The sequence below is a fragment of the Lepisma saccharinum genome, chromosome 1, assembly GCF_977018435.1.
Source record: "Lepisma saccharinum chromosome 1, izLepSacc3.1, whole genome shotgun sequence".
Classification (NCBI taxonomy): Eukaryota; Metazoa; Arthropoda; class Insecta; order Zygentoma; family Lepismatidae; genus Lepisma; species Lepisma saccharinum.
Genome location: NC_139229.1, coordinates 123903597 through 123928076, shown reverse-complemented (window position 1 = coordinate 123928076; position 24480 = coordinate 123903597). Strand labels below are relative to the sequence as shown.

The 24480-nt window shown below is 37.1% G+C and overlaps 1 protein-coding gene and 1 long non-coding RNA gene across 2 annotated transcripts; both read right to left on the bottom strand.

Annotated features, from left to right (window-relative positions):
* Positions 1 to 8498: 8498 nt before the first annotated feature.
* Positions 8499 to 13179, bottom strand: LOC145987999 (uncharacterized). Its single transcript, XR_014441699.1, has 3 exons — positions 13150 to 13179; positions 9960 to 10075; positions 8499 to 8682 (listed from the first exon to the last, which is right to left on the bottom strand). It is a non-coding gene; the product is annotated as an uncharacterized LOC145987999 (long non-coding RNA).
* A 5653-nt stretch (positions 13180 to 18832) lies between these two features.
* Positions 18833 to 20993, bottom strand: LOC145987966 (uncharacterized). The gene is made up of 3 exons (XM_083122810.1): positions 20891 to 20993; positions 19447 to 19715; positions 18833 to 19033 (listed from the first exon to the last, which is right to left on the bottom strand). The coding sequence occupies exons 1-3, from the start codon at positions 20894 to 20896 to the stop codon at positions 18931 to 18933; spliced, it is 378 nt and encodes a 125-aa protein (XP_082978936.1). The 5' UTR covers positions 20897 to 20993; the 3' UTR covers positions 18833 to 18930.
* Positions 20994 to 24480: the final 3487 nt, after the last annotated feature.

Sequence of the window (24480 nt, the reverse complement as noted above, 5' to 3'; positions counted from 1 at the left end):
ATCTTTCCTTCCTTCTCGTGGTCTGCTGCAGCAGGAGTTCCCTTCCTTTTGTGGCTGACCGCTCAGACCAGACCCATTGGAATGGCAACACGTACTTGAACAAGCCTGCTGAAGCCTATAATAAAAAGATACGTAGTATGTCAGTAGAGCTCTCGCCCCTTGGTAATCACGAGATAACGGTTTCGATTCCCATTCGCGTGCCACGACCTTCACTTTTTTTATTCTTTCTTCTTTCAATCCAAGGTCGACGAGCGGAATGTGGAAGAGCGCTGCCCAAGCCTGCTCAATTTGCATCCTGATCAGTATGCAAGGGGAGCAATCGTCGAGTTTGTTGTCGCTTTCCATTGTCAAATATATCAATCTGATTTTCCGTGTAAGAGACTGTTATCGCAAAACAAAGGAACGTTCTCAATCGTTTGGTATTCTGCAATTGCAATGGGGGGTCTTAGAACAATATCACTGTTGCTTTCAGGGAAGTCACCAGCAAAGCTGAAGAGTTTGTGTTTAAGTTTTTTTAAGTGCACTTTATGTACAGATGGGCTAATCGGGACTGGACCTGCAGTTTAAACTGGGATCCGTGTATCGAGACTGTTACTACTACGCCATTGGGGAGGCCTGCAATGCTGAAGAAACAGCCTGTCTGTCTGTCTGTTCGTCCATGCACAGAAATAAATATCTAGGCTAAGTCTGGCTTCAGGAAATATAATTTGTTTGCTTGCAACAAAAAAAACGAATCGTTTATTTTAAAAAAAACATTCTCTACGAAACCCACGTGCTAAGAAAACAAAACAGTTGTTAGATAACAAAATATACCTATTTGAAGAATAACATTAAAAGCAAATTATGGTATTATTATATCTATTATATGTGCACCCAACGGAAAAGAAATAGTAGTCTATTTTCCGCAATGGGATAATCGTGGATTAAAATAAAAACACCAATGAACAGAGGATAATATATGCTTAGAATCAACAGAATTCCGTTCCTTAAAACAACACAGGATGTAGAATATAGAAGAATGGAAATTGTGATGGACAATTTGCCTGCCTTCAACACATACAAATCGGAACTACACTTTCAGATTTAAGCGTAATCAGAGCCAGATATATTCCGTTAATGTGTAAGTTAACTTATGCCACCAAAATATTAATCCCCACGGAATTATACTGCATATTGGTATTAGATATCAATCGTGCAATTCGTTCCACTCAAACGCAGGCGCGGATCCACGGGGAGGGCGAAAGGTGCGATTGCCCCTCCCAACTGCCATGTAATAACTGCCTAATAATATTCAAGACTCACTCGTTCTGTATTTTTATCACCACGTTTAACAGGCTCGAGAAGTCCACTGTGTGCTCATGATAGGTAGTGTTGCCCACGAGACGAGACTTTGGCCTGTCTCGTCTCGTGGAAATGCTGTGAAATGCTGTCTCGTCTCGAAAATATTCGTTTGTCAAAGGGACACATGATCAATCTAGTCTCGTCTCGAATTTTTAAAAGCCTGTCCCGTCTCGTCCCGTGGGCAACACTAATGATAGGCTAATCGGAACTGGACCTACAGTTTAAATTTGGATAAGAACGAGTCTACAAGATACCTTAGAACCTGAGGCCACTGCAGAGAATGCGTTTTTATTTCTTTGTTTATTCTTATCACTCCTCATATCTGACCTTCAGTTTACCGTGACAATGGGAGGAATTATGATAACAGCAGAGGCGTAGCAAAGGGTGGGCGAATGGGCCTCACGTCCCTGGGGCTTACTTTTTTCTAATCTAATAAGTAGAGGTGAGAAAAATCGATCGAAAGGGATAATTTTTGTGGGCGATAAAACTACAACATTATGTTTTTAACCGGTTATAAATTCTAGAGAAATATTACAATTTGAATGAGGAAGAAAAGGAAATCAAGTATTTGGTGAAATGTCTTTCGAAATATGACCAATTACCTTAAGAACATTTCAGACGTACACAATAAAATGAGATTCAGAATAATTCTGAAATTCAAAATGAACTGATATAGGTAAAGAGCAACGATGTCAAAATTGCTATATTTAAAAAAAGCAAATTATCTAAGTCCAGAGATTTACTAACTTCACGTTCAGTTTCAATATTTACTTTCTTTAAGTTCTGTAAGTGAACGTGATCTAACACAAAACAGCACAACAATGTTTAACATGCAACAGTTATTGTTCATTGTTGAAGCTCGTTACAGTAGCTATAAAACTACATCCAAAACTTGAGGGCCCGACACGTATAAGAATTGTATTCTACTTTTACTTAAGGTAAAAGTTCTTAATACCGGGTTTCCATTCAAAGGTGGAGTGATGCTGGCAGCTGCAGGATAGTACGTAAAGGTAAGTAGGCTATTTGAATTTTATTATTTTCAGTCGCTTTTCTGTAATTTATGGGTAACAGCGACGATGCGAATGAGTGATGATGTGATTGAAATTAAACAAAGGGCAGGACACTTAACAGGATACCCATGCCCAGATCGAGATTAGAAGCCGGGAAATCCTGTGGCAAGATCGAAAGTCGGCCACTTAACACACTCAGTTACCGAACCGAAGTGTTTATGTTATTAATGCTATATTGGTTTGGTTTATTTTACTTCGCTTTCCAGTCACTTTTGGCTACTCGTGAAGATGAAGATGACGGGACAGTCACAAAGAACATCCATTCCCAGGCCGGCATTAGAACCAGGGACCCTTATTAATGATATATATGTTCAAAGGTGTTTGTCTGTACAATAGATAAACCCTGTGGCCAACAGGTCTTAAGAGTGCCAAAGCCTGCCAACCAGCTTTCACTTAGATGGCGCCTAGTGTACAGCTTGATAGATTAGATTGCAGAATGAATGCTAGTTTTTCTCTTTATCTGCTATTTTATCTACTAGTTATATCCCGTGTGTTATATTTTGTGCTAACAAAATTTAACACACAGGATTTTCCTGAAGTAACTTGGATTCTTGCTGTAACAACGATTATCCCTTGTCTCCATATTAAACTGCTAATCAAGGCAGTTTCTTTTTTAAAAAATTGAAAGCATTTATACGTTACATTTCCACCCTATACCTCAAGGATTCTTGTTATTCGGATGGTTAGAAAAACTGTAGGACCTCTCCCAATAAAGTTTTTCCCTACCGTTTGGTAGGAGACCTCGTGGAAGTTCCACCTAGGACAACGGGCCTGCCTCTTCGTTGGTGGCCCTATACAATGGTGTGATAGTACATGAGGTTTTTCGAGCTAGTACGAGTTTGTCTGCTCTGGAATGTTGCTGGATCGGGAAGGTCTTACTTTTGCCCAGCCCCCACTGTTGTTATGCTGGGGTGAACTTGGCCAGTTTGCAAGAGTAAAATTACAGTAATAACAGTAATCCCTGAGTTTTTCCCATGTCACTTCATGAATGTAGTGAAGTAAGTAAGTCTTTGTAGCTAGTATGTAGGTATGCAGATAGTAGGTATGTAATGTAAGACCACTAACGGTCCTTCCTTTCGGGTCTGCGAAGTAATTTCTTAAGCTTGTAGGTTAGGTTGAGTGATAGGTATTTCAAGTGTTTGTGCAATTTTTATTACTTTAGATTTAAACATGTTAGTATTTACAGACTCAAAAGGAAGAATGGTGTATTATAAGATATGGCTGTGATATGGCTGTGGACATGAAAGCGAGATCTTGTTATACACAGATGCAATCGACAATTATATCGAGTGTATTTGCAAGCGATATATCAAGTCGATTGCAGTTGGTTCTCCGGCGCAAGGCTGTAAGGTACAAATGGCTTTGCGTCCCTCTTCCAACTGAAGAAAAGAGGCCCTCACAGATGGTAGAGACGTTGACGCCGTTGTGAGGCTTTGAACTGACATCTACCTGTACCAACGCTTGTTGGCCCCATCTTTTCAGGACCTTGAGAGACATAAATTGCCCGCGAACCATATCAGATGGAAAGCACATCTGACGTCAAACTTCACGACCTCAGAATCAACAACGCAAGGATCCATTCTAGGCCCCGAATTGTCGAATCTAAACTTGGAGCCATATCTAAAAAAAATATGAAATATTTCGGAGATCAAAAGCACAATTGACTTTGTTATGAAAGGTTACTCAAGAACAGAGTTGGAAATATAGACCAGTATTGCGATAAACTCTCTCGAGGACTTGTGTGATACGGCGAAATTGACGATTGCCACCCAGAAGACCCACTTTATAATCATAGAGCGTAAGCTGATTTCTAATGAACACCCACAGATAAAACTGAGAGAAAAATCTTAGGAGAGTAAACGAAAGTAAATATCTAGGTGTGAAATTACGAGAAATGCAACGATGACATGGATTACGTAACTTCAAAGCTGGGCCTGGAATGAATAAATTGGTAGCAACAGGTTCGAACACATTCAGACTCCCAAGTCGCTTATAAACCCATACATATTCATAATCTACAACGCGATAGTTTATTTCGACGGACCAATCTGAGAAGACTACCTAAAATATACAACTTATGTAAAAATAACATCATCACAAATGAAGACCAAATAATCAAACACAGAACCCCCATATACTGGTGCAAGTAAGGCCAAGAAGAGAAAATTTACAAGGTAATTGGCAAATATGCCCCCACCATTGCAGAATTAACTCCCAGATTATCCAGGAGTGGAATGGATTAACAGTATCAACGGCGGGAGACTGTACCACTTCTTCCCATGTATAAGAGAAAGGGTGCTAAGATCGATTGCTGTCGTTGACGTCTCCAACGACCAATGAACACTTCATTTACAGTAAATGGTCGACCGGATTCAGTCTCCAACTTCCTCAGCACACAAATGTATAAAGTGCTGCATCATATGAGTGATGCTTCTGTCTCTCCATTTTTAATGTCCGTTTGATGTGCACTTTGCAAAATCTGGCTCACTGACCACATATTTACAGGAACACCAGCATAAGAACAAATCACAGAGCTCACTACTAAAAATAGACTGACTCTTTGTTGTGAAATGTTGATTGTTCTAACACAACACATTTAAAGGAAACAAAATTTCGTTAAGGATGATTTTCTTAACAAAACTTGCACTTCGGTAAAACATCGAGGAACAGTACTTGTACTTCGGTAAAACATCGAGGAGAAAACTTTATTACTGAAATTTTCAAATACTATATTCTATATTACACTAATACCATGATATATTTACCTACAGGATTCGAATTTAGGCGCCAACCCCTTTTCCTCAGGCACTGGCTTACGCAGGATATTTTTTCGGGAGGGGTTGGAATTGTAACGGTGGGGGTGCTTTTTGTGGGGGGGGGGGTTGCATACACAATACGATATTTCATATTTTTAGATTTTTCGCTTTCAAAATGGCAACGGGGGTATTTTAAGGAGGCTTTGCATTTGCCACTCTGGTTTTCCCCCGAGTTCTTCACTGCTTTTATTTGATTTTCTCAGAATTTCGGAGAGGGCTGTAGCCCCTTCAGCACCCTTCTGCATACCAGTGCTCAGGAGCCAGCTCTTTTTTTCTACTTGCAAATATGGTTTAAGAAAGCCAAGAATCCAACTAAGATAAAACTACACACTTTGAAATATGATCTTAAAACATTTAATATATTAATTGGATAGGATTAAAATTAAAAATAGGCCTTCCTCAAGAAGGCTCAACTGGTAACAACATGAAAAACTATGCAATAATTTTAATATATGGCCGAATCTACCATATCGCTGGAGATTTTAAAATTCGGCCAGCAACAGTGAAAAAAAATATAATGGCATGTTTACCATTATGATGTAATGTTGCACGTGATACATACTGTGCTCGTTATGAAAGAAAAGGCAATGGAAATTTCCATAAGCGAACTAGAAATATATATAAAAAAAATTTAGCACTGAATTTGAAAATTCAGGATGCAGGTGAAAATTTTCAGACGTCCTGTATTTTTCTACCCCTGTTTATGCATACATACTCTGATCAATACGCCATCAAATTCAAGGTTCACCTAAATTTTCAAGATGATGGACCCGAGAAAAAGATTGGCCTGGAATTCGAAGAAATACGGTATTTAAATGCCAACCTTTGCTGACGTATGTCTGAAGATTTTGTATCTACTTATAGCCTATATGCACTTTGAGATGTAAATTTTGCAGAACGGATCGGGGCACTCCTATGGATAACAATGTGCAATAATATTAACCACCTATTCCGCCCTGGACCCCTAAAAAGCGCTAATCTGTAGAGCATAGTCGTCTCCTGCTAAAAGAACCATATAGCTATTGTTCATACAAAACAGTGCAATTGTAGATTCGGTGAGGTACCCGACTTGATATTCGCCCCTCCCAACAGTAATTCCTGGATCCGCCACTGGCAAAAGGAATTACGAGTCAATATATGCAATGCAGTATCATCAAGTTTGGTGTCCCACGCAGCGTGGTGTATAACACTGTGGACTTGTAATCGATGGATCAAAGGTTAGATTTCCGAAATGGACATAGTCCAATAGTTTGAATCCCACTTAAAACTATTAGGTTCTAATTATAAAACACAATAACAAAAAACATAATAAACAACTTTACTTAACCCACTGTTATAGTTCCAGTCGGGATTAGTTCATCCGAGTATAAAGTGAACGTAAAACAGGCTTTGTTCAAGCCATGATTCACTGACGCCTACCCAGCGTCGAATAACATGGGTACCTGGGGGAAACCCTGGGGGGTAAAGGCGGTCAGGGGCGTGATGCTGATCACATCACCCCCACTCACGACCGGATCAAGAAAGTGTGGGGCGTTACACCCACACCCCCTATACGCCTTCATGGCGTGGTGCTATGCACAGGGGAACACTTTACCTTTTTTTATGATTCACTGACTGCATTTGCTGCTAATCTAATGATAAGCAAGAAGAATAGGGCCTGGTTTACATTGGTCGAGTAGACGGGAGAGTAGCTGGAGCGAGTAGGGTAAAGCGAGCTACTCTCCCCGTGTAAACAACTGGGGAAAGCACTGGAGCCAGTACTTGCTCCAGTAGTCAGGACAGTCGAGTGGCTTTCCAAGGAGGACAGCGACCCGATCGAGTTGCTTTCTTCCCCATGGATTTTTTCACTTGTGCGTAAACTCGGCAGACCACTCGATCAACGTAAACGCTTTTTGAGGAGAGTATAGAGTCTGTGCTGTCGAAGAGTGTTGTGAGTTTGCTTATTGTTGCTATAGTAAGTGTATTAAAATAAATAAGTCAAACATAACGTTTGTAGAACGGTACCGTGAATATGAATGAGTCTTCAAACTAAAGAAACTACGGGCGTATGAGGCCATAAGTGCAGGAGATGAGGCTTGATGTATTTGGCGTAGGAGAAGTAAAATTGAAAATAAAGAATTTGCGTTCTACGTACAACCAAGAACAATTGAAAATTGAAAAATCAAGGAAATCAGTTTTCTTTCTTGACATGTCCTCGTGCATTATTATATTAATTTCTCGTAAAAAAAGTGTGTAAACCGTTTCAGAGCACCATCTTTTTAAATCGCCAACGACGTCAATAGGTTCATTCTGTCAAAGGAGCACACAACAGCTGCAGCCACTATCCCACTTTGCTAGAGTCTAATAGAAAATGTGTAAACAGCTACTCGCCATGGAAGAGTCGAGTCGAGCAGACAGGCCAGTAACTCGTCCCAGTAACTCTCCCGTTCAGTCGACCAATGTAAACCAGCCTTAACGAAAAAATAACTTAGAAGGGATGAAACCGAATACAAGACTACTGTAATATATGTAATAGTGCATTTCTTTTAGTGTATTTGCCATAGTAAAGTACACCACAGCAGAAATTCCCATGGTAGCTCTGGACCGCGTTTCACTCATCAATCGTGAGGTTCAAAATATCCTGACATCTTCAAAACTCTATGTAACCTAGTTTCTTTCAACGATATACCTTGGCTTACAACTTGACAGTGTAGGTTGTAAAATGCAGTGGATGGTTTCCCAGTAGTGTGGGTAAAGACAGAGGAAAGTAATCAATCTTGTGACCACTCTATCTGCCAATGGGAGTCAAACATTTTTGATAGTAGCAGTTGTTATTATAGCGACCTGGGCCTCATCAATTTCATCTAACCACCCCTTATCCTCATCGTTAAGATTTTCCAAAAGTGGAAGAAAAGCGGCGGTAAATAACAAAAATACAATGCATGATTAGTTTTCATCATCACTAATGTACAAAATGAAGCTTCTTTCTTTGCATTTCTGTTATCACATCATATTTTCATTTTTACCTATCCTCGAAATCCCTCTGTTCTGCAAATGGCATAAATCATCCGTAGCATATGTGCATGTTGCAAGTCTGACATGAATTCATAATTCCGTCATTTTACAATTAGGTCTTAGTACATGGAGTTCACTTTATGCACAGATAGGCTAATCAGGACTGAACCTACAGTTTAAAGTGGGATCCATCTCCAAGGGACTGATTTTGGAATTCATAATTATTCCTAAGATATATATGAAAGAAATGCAACAACACTTACTTTTATGTGGAAGAGATAATTTATTTTTTTAGAAATACACACTCTGCCAAATAATGCAAATCACAAGACAACCTAGACTGCCTGTTCAATAACTACAAAAGGGTTCCTGGGGCAGGGGCTGTGTTCAGTTGAACGCTGCCGAGGATGTGGCCTGGAAGTCCAGCCCTCACGACGGGTCCCCTGGTGGCTGCCACATAGCTGCAATGAAAAAATCGTTCTGTAGATTGAACAAAAACTCTAGCACAGTAGGATGGAAATATTTATCTAACCTTTTCGATATACGAAAGGCAAACGGTACGGAAATAATGAAAGCAGAACTGTAAAGAAATGAAATGAAAAATAAGGTAATTTGCACTAATAATAAGGCTATCCTTTTCACTACTGAAATAGCCTGATTGAGGCATTTTCAGAATCATAAGAATAAAAAATAGAGAAAAAGAGAGAGAGAGAGAGAGAGAGAGAGAGAGAGAGAGAGAGAGAGGAAGGGTATTATACAAGAGAGACAAAGAAGAAAGAAAGAAGGGTGCAGAGAAGCAGAGGAAGAAGAGTTGTAAGGAAATTTGCTACTTGAAAATAAATCAAAATTTCTTGGTGCACATAAATGTAGACAGGAAGTTTGGAAAAATACTTTATGTATTTCTAGTCTCTTAACGGGGATGAACACTTGTCTATGTTATTCCTAGTAAGTTACAAGTTTTTCTATTGTTTGACTACATTTATTTTCTATTTCGAAATGTAATGAATGCGTTTTTACTTCTTTAAATTAAAATCAGCGTGTTTACTTCATAAATTGATTTCCCCCCTTTTTTTTCATTAAAGAGAAGGGAAGAGAAAATCTATATGACGTTGTCTGCAGCTGAGATATTTTTTTCAAAAATTCTGTCACTTTCAGTAGTAATAGGTTCCAACTGGAACGTCGATCAAACAGTTGAAAGTGTGTCACACACACATCGGTTAGTAGTTCAATAATAAACGCTTAGTTTTAAAGTTTATAACATAACAAAGAAAATAAAGATTTAGTTTGACATGTCAATTTCTTTCGTTGTGAATAAAATAATAAAAATATAAGGAAACTTCATATTATTTTTCCAGTTTGTTTGTTTAGTACCTATTTACCATATTCTAAATACTTTTTCACCTGGCTGATTAGTCGATACATCTGCCCGAAATTCTAGGTTCTGATTTTATTTGAGTTATTTATTTATCTGATTATTGATGTTGTTATTTCGAAGTCCATAAAAATCATTTTTATACAACACGATTGCTGAATAACTTACTTATAAACACAATTTTGGACAATGAAATTTTTAAAATTTTACAAGCTCATTTTCAATGTTTTAAAAAATAATCATTAAGAACTTGATAGGTGTATACACAGATACACACAATTTTGGAAGTTTTTGGTACTCAATCCAAGATGTTTTTGTTTGCTTGGTGTATTATGGAAAGTATTTCTCCGACGTGTGGAATCTTACCCAGCTCCAGTCAAAGGAATTGCCAGAGGAGCAGACGCCACGGGGGCTACAAGAGGGGAAGACAGAAAGACCTGGGCGCTAGCCACAGCGACGATGGCGAAGAGAACGATGAAGTACTGAAAAAAAAAAGAAACATTGGAACTCTTACGAAATTGTTTTATACTCTTGTACATGCGGTTTCATTAATAAGCAAAGAAATGTAAGCAATACAGACAGGCCAATTTTCTGTAAAGGAAGCAAATTGCATTGTTTTAAGTAATAAATGTAAACTTTCAATGTATTTAATATGCTGGGTTTAGCTTATTCAAATGTACAATACAAGTTACTTTATACTTGGTTTGTGTATTCTATTCCTGTACGACTTTCGTTGCATAAAATGCTCGTTTTTCAAAGTGACATACTCATGAATATAAATTTTATCGATAGTGAACTCGCGCTTTTCGATAAACCTATCAAGTTCTATAGTATTAAGTACTTTTTAATACCTTAAAAGATGAATGCATGTAGTAGGATGACATAGAACATAATATTAATTTTTACTAATAATTTTTAATTGCACTGCATAACATTTTATATTTAAACACAATTTTGAATTTCATAACAAATCAATTAATTTGTATTATCCTGTTTCCTGTATCAGCAAGATGGCTGCCAGAGGACAAACAAGTAACAAATTGTGCTCCGAGTTTTGCCCCATAAAGTGCAGCGTATGAAGTACACGCAAACTTGTGTACATTGTATGGTGAAATAACAACTAAGTGAAATACTATTTTATGGCTTCATTGTAATTTTTGCAGTGAAGTTCTCTGTGTATGTGAAAGTGAAATACTTTAATTTAGCTCGTTGCATGATATGGCACTGGGAAGGCACCTCACGGGACCAGTTCCTCAGGAACAACAACGGCGATACAGAAGCAAGAACTCGTACAATAGGTATGTGTAGAGGTTAAAGCAGTAGTACAAACCCCAGAGATTTTATCGTTGATTGTCGATTCAGTGGCTAGGGTAAACTCTGTCTCTGGAGCAAGCGAACGCAAGTAGTGACACTAGACGGTTTCACCAGTGAACACGTGAGACGGAATCGGATTGCGTCGAGAGGGGAAGCGATTGCAGTTACCAGCCATCCCAGCAGTGTGTACTGCTTCGCTCTGCCCATTCGATTTCCCCTCTTCCCTCTTTTTCTCCTCCGCGATGCGCGGCCTTGCTCCGGAGATAACTGGGACAGAGTATAGTGGTAAATATACTCAAAGAAGTAATGGAATTTAATATAGATGAAGTGAATGGCCTACGAAAGGAACTGAAAGTAAAGATCAATTAGAGGGTAAAATTGTTGAGTTGGAGCAGTATCAAAGGTGAGAAAATCTTCATATATTTTGGTATAAGTGAATAACAACAGGAGGAAACTGATAGAATCCCTCTAAAACTGTTCGAGGAGAAACTAGGTAAGTGAACTCAAATCAACAGAAGTCATGAAATGGGTTCCAAGCTACCTGATAAAATCCGTCCCATAATTGTCAATTTTACAAATGATCATACGAGGGCTAACGTCTTCAATAACAAGAAAAATCTCAAATTACTTAAGATTACTATTAAGGAGGATCTACGTTACGCACATCTACAACTTTCGCGATCTGCAACAGGGAGATTTGGATACAAGAATTGTTTCGTCAGGATGAAAAAATTGTCGTAATTAAGGGCGGAGTAATACGTTTTACTGCGTCGAGAAATGAACTATAGATACATTTTGCTTGGTTGTGAATAATATGGCAACTTGGTAGCCGTAGGCTTTATCTTTTACTATATTTGCCATATTATTTCGCGAACTATATTTTTGGTGCACATATTTGTTGATCTTATTATATGCCTCTCAAATTATACTTCCGATAGAAACGCGTTATGTTTATGTATGGCATAGTTACGTGTGTTTTTATGTGCGTATTTTGTTGGGCTGTTAAAATACTGTATTCAATGAACAAAGGTGGAAACAAAAAGAAAGTAGGTTATGGCATACTGAAATTAAACTGAGTTATTGGAAGGTAAACATGATATTCGACTAATACATTTTAAATCCATAACGTTTGCAGCTTTATTGGCAACTATACTTAAATATTTGTCATGTCAGAGTTGGCTACACTGTATTAGCTTCCTTCACGTTCGGTTCAGGTACGTCAGTAGATTCAAGCGCGATAACATTTCCCAGTGCCTTTATTGGAGATAAGCTTGAACCTTTCCCAAGGTCAATGCAAGTAGCCTATTTAAACCGTGAGTCGCCGATGAGAAATTATCGTGTATTCTACGACACTTTCTTTTCCAATTACATATACATGTGATTTGTTTATGTGAAACTTGGTTGGTAGACCAAAACGGGGAAAACGTTATGGTGGAATAATCGTATATGTTCGCAACGATCTGAAGCTCAAGATCTTATCGATGTCTCTTTCGGAATATATGGCACAAAACTGAATATATAGTTTTAGAGGTATGTATGACCCTACAAAATATTTTATTTGCAATGGTATATCGACCGTCCGATTGTAGTTTTAAGAATTTTGAGGACGACTTCATTCATTTTCTTCCACAATGTGACAATGCTTTGCTCATGGAGGATACGTATTATAATTTGCTCGCTGATAGACCAGATTGAAATAAATTTCGTGACCTTATGACAGCCTCCAACTTGAAAGTTTTAGTTTATAAGTATCCCTACATGAATTTTTCATCTAATTTATCATTTCATCCCCATCGTCGTGTTTAGCCAAAAGTGGCAACACAGCACGCAGAATAATGTAAATACAAGCAGAGACAAAAAAATCAGCTACTTTCATGATATAAAGCAGTGTTCAGGTATATACGAATTATGTATTATCAATGATAATTTTAAAACAAATACCATGAATACGTGTTTTCGGGGAACCTAAAATTGGAATCCATACGGTTGTACCGATATTACTATTGGCGTTGCTGTATAATCTGCATTTGTATATAGCATTACATTATTTGTCTAGCAGGTATGCGAATGGAGCGCGGTGTCGATCGCACCACTGCCGCCATTCAATTCAGTTTTGAGAAGATTTATTACAGTATGGCTACTTCTAATTGGCCTACCTTTAAATGAGAACTTCAACTTTTTATCTAGGTGTATCTAGGGATAAGGAGCGACTAGAACATTTCGCAGTCCTCCCTATACTTACCTTCATGTTGAGGGTCTTTGTCGTCGTGGAGATTGGACTAAGGTAAAGACCTCATTGCCCTCAATGTATATATAAGTGCAAGGGACGGACGTAAATCAGACAGGAATGAGACATCGACCTTCGAGAAGTCGAACGAACTTTGAAGTCGACAATGTTCTTTAAACAGCCGGAAACACCAACGTTAGGATTTGTTGATATTTTGGGTGTGGTACTTTAAAAAAAAGATAACCAATAAACTTGTAGTTGTTCTTGGCTACTTTTTTGTGGTAAATTTGCATCTAGATGTACTTGCTCAATGTGCAAAATAAAATTTGTGAATCATTATTCTGAGGCGTGGACTTAATTAGTCTCAAGGATTTAAGGCGTGCTGCCGACACTGAAATAAACAGTTTTCTTATTGGATTCTGTTTAACTTAGTTGCATGCTTTCCACATGCGGCTGCGACTTTAGTGTCAGGAAATAATCAAAATTCCTCTTTCGGTAGAGCTATTGATATATCGGCTGGTTATTTTGAGTCTTTCTTGGTTCAGTTGAAATATTATTGGATATCTTTGATCCTACGTTATGCAGTAGCACTAAGTGTAAAATGTGAACAAGAATCCGACCATGCAATTCTTTTTGTCAAAAACAGCAATTTAGTATTTTTTTTAAAAAATAATAAATTCCTTATTATATCTCAAAGTAAAGGATAACGAAGCCCTGAAAATTATAATCACAAGGTCAATATTATATTTTCCAAATAGTACAATGTTTTTCTTTATAATGACCGCCTATTGTCCATTTAGTGTATTTTCCGAAGAATATACACAATTGTGGGGAGCAGACCTCCGTGGCGGAGTGGTTAGCACAGCGTGCTACGACGGCACGGTCCCCAGGTTCGAATCCCTCCTGGGTCTGGGTGTTCTTTATGAGTGTTCCTTCATCAATTTCAACATATCATCACTCAACCTCATCTTCGCCATTAACTGAAAGAGGCCAAAGAAGCGTTAAATGGTGAAATCCGAACCCGTATCGAACTCAAGGTGCAGAACACGAATATCTATTCACTCCTATTATATACGAGTGTAGTGTATATGGTAATATATATATATATATATATATATATATATATATATATATATAAAATCGCTCCTGAAACAATACTTGCAAGAGTGTTTAGGCATAAATGCGAGATTTAGAAGGTGTGGGGGCAATGTAGTGCAATCCATCTATTTTGTGTCCATGTGTCCATGATGACTTGCGTAAGTTTAGAGCGATTTAGCTGAAAAATTTATTCTGCAGACAGCTACTACAAACTGCGGGGGAAGGGGGGGAGGGGGCTAATTGAGTACAATCAGACGACGCGTTTTAAGATGTGGCAGGAAAACGAGCGCTATAGCCTATTGCGATATATAGCAATAGTTTCTTCAAAACTCTGCCATGTATTCATTTCGGTGGTGAGAGGAATTAAACTCACCGCAGTTACAGGGCATTTAATCGGCTATAATTTTGTGTTAAAATTTTAAATATATTTAAGACTTAGATATTCGTGAAGTGTTGATTGCCCAAATTTACTACAGATAGCCACTGTACATGATAAAATTGCATATTTTTTTATGGAGAGGTTCAAAGTTTTAGTGTAATCGGGTATTTCGATCGATCGGTCAATGAACTGTTCTGGCAGGTTGTGATTAATACCCATGGAGCATATGCTATTATATATGTGTCTCAAAGTTCGTATTTAGCTTTATTTATTTCTTTGTTCCTTGGGTAATTTATAGTGTTGCTATGTAGCATATTGTGTGCAATTATTACGACTTGCAGATTGCAAATTATTATACATCCACAAAAAATGCTATGTTACAATTTATCTTATTAGTTCATAGAACCACTATCGTGTTCAGGAAAATTCAATCGTAATAATTTAATCACATCACCGAACGGTACTGTATTTCAAATACTTGCTCGATATTTTGATGCATACATTATTACTTTGTCTTTTGCATGACACACTCACATTAGCAAATCATATTTTATAGTAACTATTTTCAATTATTAAATATAAACTTGATGTTCCTATTGTACAAATATTTACCTACGTTGCAAGATCAGCAACAAAGAAGATTTTTACTGACGCGAGACGGCTCCACCAATGAGCAAGTGAGAGGGAACTGGATTGCGTGGAGGGGAGGGGGAAGTGACTGTAGTTACAGCCTTCTCAGCAGCGTGTACTTTCGCGTTGCCCACTCGATTTCTCCCCTTCTCTGCCGCTATGCGCGACCTTGCTCCACAGATTCCTGGAATGGAATATAAATCTGTTTTTTGCAGTACGACAACTAGGATGCCATTATTTTCACGGAAAAATATAGGTGCATACCCTTTTTTTTGTTGTTGTTGTTGTTTCTTGTTTCCTCTTGTACTTACGACCGAGGTGTCCGCCTCCTCGCTTTGACTCCTTCCCCCTTAGCTCTATGCGAAGTTCTGATTTCTTTCATGGAATATATCAAGGTTACATAAAACTGTTTCAGCATGGTTTTACAGAATTCACAAAGGATGCGAGGAAGAGTGCAATGGATATTTTAGCCAGGGCGCTAGAGGTTGCTAGTCTGCTAATCAGACTCTGGTAATAAGACAATATAGGCAGATGTTCCTTTTTTTTCTGCGGCAAGTATATGGGTTGTAGATAGGTCGCGTGACGAAGACTCTTTATTCTAATAGGAGACTAATTGATTGAGTAAATGATGTCGCGTATAGCATATTTGTTTCGGAGTTCCATACGTTAGATTTGGGTTTTGGTAAATCAATAACGGACACCTATCTTTTCTGATAAGTACCTTACAAAGAAACCAAAACTTTTACAAGTTTACTAATGTAGCCAGCGATAGTTCACATTCTTCATATGAAAAATACAGACATAATTGTTTTATGTTCCTGGCAATTCAACATTTTACTGTTGTCAAAACATCAGTGGCGCAACCATATGATGGGGCGGGGCGAGAGGAGAATAGCCTACAAACCTTAGCGGAAGTCAATTCCAAGGGGGAAAAAATTGAAGTAAGAAAAAGCAAGACTGGCAGAAGAAAGAGTAGCAAGACAAAAGGACACTCAACATGGAATTAGTTGCACGTTTTCTTCCAGACGGCCATGGGCAAGAGGTGGGGCACAGAGGGAAAATTGACCCCTTCGACTTCAAATTTTATTAAAATAAAAATATATTTTCTTCCTCGCTTCGCTCGTAATTTCTGCTTTCCTTACAGTCTAGTCAAGTTCAGCCGGACTCTGTAGCACATCGCCAAGGGTCCCGGGTTCGAATCCAGCTCGGGCTTGGTTGTTTGTAAATGTCCATTCATCAATTTCATCATTTATTTCATCCCCATCTTCGCAAATTAACCAAGAGGCACAAAACGCGAAGTAAAATAAACTAAATCAATCAATCAAAATCTAGTCAAGTTCAGAGCCGTAGGCGGGCGACGGGAGTCGGCCCTGGGACCCGAATAATCTAAATGAAAACAAATGTAAAAGAGATGCTATGGCACTCCGTGAAATTATTTGCTCCCTATTAAATCAATATTGTTTTTTTTTTCAGTTTGTAAAAAATTCGATCTAAAAATATTCTCGCTCGCTTCGCTCGCATTGTGATTCTTTTCTCTAACGCATTGCAAATTACCAGAGAGAGAAAAGTAAGACCAACGCACGTACTTCAGACTGTTGCTGGAACAATTATTTTGAGGAACACATGTGTGAGGCAATGTCTTTCAAAAATTCAGTTTGTGTTTCTATTATTAGCTAATGTGAAATTGAAGGTGTCCAAAAATATTTCAAATACAGTAGTTTGTTCCAACTCAAATGCTTAGCATCGACTTCTACGACGTCTTTCATAATACTACAACAACAACAACAACAACAACAACTACTACTACTACTAATAATAATGTTTATTATTATTATTATTATTATTATTAGCAGGTTTATCCTGGTACTTGTACTCCCAGACAAGAATTTGTTGTTGCGCCTCTGGAAAACATGACGACTTAAAAAATGTTTGACGTGTGTGTCTGTGTGTGAATAATGTACAAATATACAATTTGAATGATGTAAGTGCATTTTGAGGAGTTATAACTTAACAATAACAACACACCATATTTGATTTATTTATTGGCTTTTTAAATAAGATATAATCCTCTCTAGATGTTTCACTTAGCTTATCAAGTAATTTATGTGCCAGCAGCAGTATTTCTATTAGTTCGTATCTACTTTAAGTTAGTGAGCATTTTGTATTGTATTTTTTAAGATGAAAAGTGTAGCGGCTCAAAGCTATACGTTTAGGCATGTTGATATTAGAAGGACCTACGAAAATCTATATACCAATATATCCCAAATTTGGATTTTTAAAAAAGTTCAGTGTCTGCAAACTTATCATAAAAACATTCCAAGGCTCATTATATAGATAGTGTGAATACCTTTTGTAAGATGGTCTAGCATTGTCAAAACAACACAGCAATAATAACTTACAAAATATCTTTAAAATTCCACATTTTATATACCCATTTTTCAATTTTATATTTTAGGTATATTTAAAAGAGGATAGATTTGGCCTAGTTTTCGATTATTTCACCTTTATACTACAATATGAATGCTATTATCTTTTTGTATTTAAAAATTCTTGCAATTTTGTGTGTAATTATCAATAGTGTAATATATATACCTATATATTTTTAAAAGATATACTTCTGAATTAAGCGAATATGGAAGGAATGTCAAAGGTTATATTTTCTGTTATGAAATAATGTTCTTATTTAAAGGTCTGGTGAGATAAATTGTTTTGATTGATTACTGCGTTTGTTCATGAGAGCAAAACAAGGGAACAGTCGAAATACTTTTAACGTTGCGATATTCCATTTGAGTTATATAAAATATATTTTTTAAACTCAGTCACCAACCGATACAAGGTGATTACTTAGAAACTACTAGAGATGAAAGTATGGAATCTACCGTATGTATGAATAGTGTGATATACCAGTCAAGGAATCGATATGTTACATTTATGGCTTTCTATATATCAGAAGCAACTAAAGCTGCACAAATGAAATTTCTTTGTCTGAGTTTTGTTTTGAAATCCACTTCATGCAAAGAAAGACTAATAAAGATTGGACCTACAGCTTAAAGTATTCTACCCATTATTTGTCTCCGCCGGGTATGGAACCCAGTACCCCTTGGTGTAGCGTCAACGATTTACAATTTCTACAAATTGTTCTCGATTGGCTGGTCTATTGTCTGTTGGAGTCAACAATACAACTATTATATTGCTGTTGATTGTTCGGAAACAACCATGGAGGATATTTCGTGAATTGTAGTAAAGTTACATGTCTCAGTCTATCATCTGTCTGTGCGTTAATCTGAGAAAGCATCAACTTACTACTCTGTACATCTACGTATTATAGATGACTGTAACTAACTAACTCTCTAGCCTTCTTAACCCGAAGGTTTATGGCTGCAGCAACACAGGCCTTCCATCTCTGTCTCTAACCTGAGCCAGATCTATGCACTATTTTCCATTCCTACCAATTTCCTTTTGGTCCATCTCAACGTTATCCCTCCATCTTCGTCTTGGCCTTTCTACAGGTCTCTTACCATCAAGTCTCCCATGCGTAATACATATTTACATTCTTTACATTAACTTTCAAATAAAATATATAGATATTTTGAATAGAACGTTTATTTTTTAAAAAAATCATATATTTTAAAATTTAACCAATTTTAACGTAAGTTCTGGACTAGGAAACTGGGAAAGGTTGCGTTCATTTAGATGGTTCCTGGAGCAGGGGCAGTGTTGATGTGAGTGCTGCCAAGAAGATGTCCTGGAAGGGGAGCAGTGTGGACAGCGCCTCTGGTGGCAGCTACGTATCTGGAAAAAACAAATTAATGCAAAGAGTTAGTACCATTTTCACAAATATATAACTAAGAGAAAATTCTACATTATTTTTGCTTATAGGGAGTTGAAATTTTGTATTCATATGTAGCTATTAGGAAATACATTTTACTATCATTCAATGAATCCAATCTATACTTACTGAAGAGACGAGTAAAGATTAATTCTGAGCAGCATTGATTCTTGTTTTATCTCTTCAGTATGACTTCCTTTTTCAAGCTGGGGGTGCACCTTTAGAGAAATTCAGTTATGTAAGAGTCTTTGAAAGATGTAAAGTTTCGAGAAAGTACTGACTTATTGTGCATAATTATTGCTTGTATAGTTCATCCTAAATCAGCGTTACTTTATTGTGTATCAGAAATCCTAATAGAATATTAAATTACACTTACGGAGCACCAGCAACTGGGGCAGCAATTGGGGCTGCAAGAGGAGCGGCAACGTGAGCGGCGTAAGGAGCAGCCCAATGAGCGGCATAAGGAGCAGCTACGTGAGCGGCATAAGGAGCGACGAGAGGAGCAGCTACGTGAGCGGCATAAGGAGCGGCTACGTGAGCGGCGATGGGAGCGCCAAGGGTCTGGTAGGTGGCGATTCCTGGCAGAGCAGAAATCAAACCGCCTGCAGAAGCGGCGGCCACGACGGCAAGGAGGACGATGAAGAACTGGAAAGAGAAAGAACATTTAATCATACTATGTCAACAGAAGGAATGTTACAATCCATGAGATTGTTGCTACAATATATATAATTCACGAACATGAACTAATATATATTTATAAATATCTCAAGTGACATTTATGTTCCATGCGTGTGCTGGAAATTGTACGAATCAGAAAAATAAAACTCGCGATAAATATAATGAACATGGCCACTTTAAATTACTGTATAACATTAAAGAAAATAATCAATTAATATGTTTCTGTAGATTAATACGAGGCGTTTCTACATTTTCTATAACACCGATTTAGTTGATTTGTTTTAGTTATTGGGTTACAATGCGTAAATCACATGCTTCCACGTTGTTGAAGAAGTTACATAACTTTTATAATCATACACTTATGTTGTGTTGTACTTTGCTTAAAATTACAAAAAAGAAAAAAAGAAAATTAGATTAATAATTTGCTTCATGTAACTTAACTTTTTCAAATCAATGTTTGCAGTTTTGGAAGCCTGTTTTTGTATTGTCGCTTTTCTCCTACTTTCATTGAATCGTGACGAATTTTAAAGAGATTGTATGTAAATCATGTACAGTCTATGCAAATTATGTAGACGATGTTAGGGTGTATCTGTTACAAGTAGAATACCTGGTACGATAACCACTATGTAGATTTCTGAACTTTTTCATTAATCTTTCGGGCATTCATGTACTTTAGATTTTTAAATATAATTGACAGATTGTGCATAATATTTTGAAGGCTATTCTGGAATGATTTTTCCGCAGTGAAACTCTTGTCAAGAGTTAGATGAAGAGCTGACAGAACTTTTGTAAGAAATATTGACATACAGTTTGTGTATTGAAACAAATCGTATACAGAAAATGTCTTCAAATATGATATTGTCGAAAACGTTTTGATCTATGGAACTTTTTATTGCGTTCTTGTTTCTTGCATTTTCTTCGACCAGAAGACCAAACGACCTTCAAGGGTTACGAGTAATCCTACAATCTTGTTCCCTACACGTTTCAGATAAAGTGAACCTTTATCAGGAAATAGCAGCAATTGAGTTTTAAGTCCACTTTATGCACAGATAGGCTAATAGAGACTGGACCTACAGTCAAAGTGACCTACGTTACCGCCACGCCATCGGGCTGTTTCATGAAATAACAGGCTTACTACTTACCTTCATGGTGGGGGTTATTGTCTTCTGTGTTCCTGCGACTGAACTGAAGTAAAAATCCCGTTCTCTGTCAACATATATATACCGGAGCGAGGCGGACGCTGGAGCGACAATGACCTTCAGGAGGCGACCAGCGCCTTGTGAGCAGACCACCACACACCCGGTAGCGGCAGTAGATCGTATCGAGTAGTAGGAAGTGTAGGGCGTGGCCGTGAGGCAATTGCTCGTGGAATTGCACGAAACAACTGATGCTAATTGGATCTACTGCATTCTTTCACGAAAACTAGTTCAATTATTGCAAACACTTTTGAAATGTAACATTGAACCCTTTAAGGTATTTGTTAGCCAACGACTTTCAAGCCAGACTTGGAAACAGGCTGGATGAAGTGCCTGAAACTGTGGAAAGTTGACACCTTCATTATGCACAGAGGCTAATCCAGAAAAGCAATTGTGTTTTTGTGGTCCAAGCACTTGCACAATGGCGCTGATAATTAGGGTAGTTCGTTGTGAAATTAACGGGCTGGGCAGGGGCGAACTGGCTCACATAGACAGGCCCTGGCAGGTTAAAAACACAAAATGCAACTGCAGATTAAACATGATTCGATTCTTAACAGTGACATTATTTAATTATGGTAACACAGTAAGATTACTGTAATTAACAAGAATTATAATACATTTTAGACACAGCATGATACAGGTTCTGGTTTGGAACAACCAGTGCTTGAAGTGGAAAATGTTAGCTGGGGGATGTTTGTCCAGCCTTGGGGTTAGCTAGGGGGATGCTCCTATGTTTTAATATGGTGACAATGGGACAGCTGGGGTATGCATTGCGAAATTTTTTCTAGCTGGTGGGGACACCACCCCATTGCATCGCCCCTCACTTCGAACATAGGTAAAAAAATAGGAGAAAAATAATATTTTTGTAAAATGCTTAATGAAAGGCATATCTTGTAATTTTTAGAAATATTTTCAAGGTTAAACTTTTCAGCTATATACCTTGGTAATTTTATGCATATATAATTTTCCATTACACACACACCCCCACATACACCATCATACACACACACACACACACACATACACATACGTATATATATTTTAAAAAGCTAAATTTAGATTTTCAACTATACAATCGTTGACTTAACATATTTGTTGAAAATTCTTTACCCTTGTGGTGTATTTCTTGAAAGATAAACACACTATGTTTCTTATCTGATCTAGTCATTAACTATAGTCGTCTAATAATAGCAATGTCCGATTATCTTATAGAACATGCGTAATTGGAAATAACATAATGTACCATCAGAATTTGTTTACGTTTCGCCATTTGTAACAACCCACGATATCACCAAGCATCATGAAACTGGATAATAGGCCTATTATCTAAATGATGGTAATTTGTTTTGCACATAACCTATCAGAAAAAGATCCAGTTTTAATAGTATTGTGTAATGGCATGACTGTTAGCGTGTCAAAAGAAAGACCAATCAGGAATCGGACATTTTGCTGGCCAGACTTTTTGGTGCCGGACATCTTGGTGCAGGCATTGTGGTGTCGGGCCTTTTTGGTGCTAGGTAATTTTGTTGTGATACTGTACATTTTGGTGCAAGCAACATATATTTTTGTATAAAGTTGTAGTATGTAATATTCTATAACACTTTGAACTATGTAGAACATCTATAATCAGGGCCAAATTAGGCAAGGGTAGCAAGTGAAGTGTTCAGGGTCTCCAGCTATTGGTCCCCACAAATATCACAAATATACGTACATATATCATAAACATATACATACATATATACGCGCGGGCACACACACGCACGAACGCACGCACGCACGCACGTATGTTGTATTTATAATGATTTTTTACAGCAGTTTTATCTGTGCAGCAGTGGCGTATTTTCCCATCTTACCTGGTTTACCGCCGGTGAACTAACTTTTGCATGGTGTTTTATTTCTATTATATCTAATTAATATATAATAAATATATATAATAAATTAGAATTGTTGCAGTCAACCAGGTCAAATTTTCAAAATACTCCAATGCTCTGCAATCTCCTCCTTTAGTTACACGCTGTTAAACTGCTTCATGGTATCCTTTATCATCTTTGGCGGTCATGGTTACTCCATGATCCAGTGGACAAATCTAGGAAAATAGGAACTTAGTTACATTTTTCAAATCATGTTACTAAAATGTTACAAGAATGTAAAATATTTTAAGATGATTACAACTTTTAAAAAAATAATAATATTTTTTTTTGTTTTCCATCTTCTTCATATTCATTTAATGTTAACCCCGGCCTCCTCTATGGTGTATTGGTAGGGCTGTCAGTTTGAAATCAAGGTGTCCCGGATTCGATGCCCGGACTTGAAACGAACTTTGAATATTTTTAAACTCAAGAGTTACACTGCAGATTTTTAACTATTTTATGCAGTGTAATTTAAATTATGTATTACATAATAACATAATAACACATACATAACACACGTATATACGTGTACATACATCCACGTATATCATATTAAATGTTATGTTCAAATTTCTAAAACGATGAAGGGAAAGAACCGACCAGAACGAGTTGTGGCTTTAGAAAAAAAGTTATGATACGAAATTTCGAGTCCTGGCTGGTTTTATAATAACCATCACTACCACCACTGCATTGCAACAGCTAAGACTTGCTTTAATATTACTGTGTGGCTTGTTTATAGAGCTCTTTAAATGCTATGTGAAAATATCAGGATAATTTGTATTTATGTGTATGTATGTATTACATAAATATAACATAAAATCTTTAATCTATCACCAATATAAATTGATTTTATTTATATTTAGTAAACAAACATTGCTTTACTTAACAAATAAAATAAATTATTCATTAAAACACTTTTACGAACGAACACGTGGACAATTTACGTTTTCAAATATATTTTTTAAAATATTTCCTTCTTGATTATTGTACTTTTATAATTTCTTTCAGGCTCTGTTTGAAGTTTGGGGAATCAAGTGTGATATCATTGAATAGCTTTCTTTCACTTATTAAACACGTATTTTTTCGTTTTCCGATTCGATGTGTATTTCTCACGATATGTGACCGTTCCGGGACTTTTGGACCACCCGGTATATATATGTATATTTGATTGGATTTTATTATATATCTGTTCTTTCAGGTTAATATTTATTTTCATTCTTTTCAGAATATAAATCTAAACATCATGAAGATTAAGTTGTTTGTGGTTTTCATATCTTGTATGGTTGCATCTTCAAGGACTCACCTCAATGTTCTGCTGACTAAAGCAAATTCGTTGGAGAAATTATTGAGTCAAATTACGATGGAAATGTTTAAAAATAATTCATGTGTTGTAATATCCACGGACATAGAATATAATCAGCACGATGATATCAAAACGCAGTAATTTATAATGGATACATGACTGTTATTTGTATAACTGATTTGAGAAGTGAATTGTATCTTCAGAGCCTTAATCTAGACTGTACTAGTTTTATTAAAGGACCTTGGAATATTTCAGATACATTTTCTACCCTGTATGATGCAGTAACAGACACTATCGTAAAAATCAAAAAAATAATTTATTGT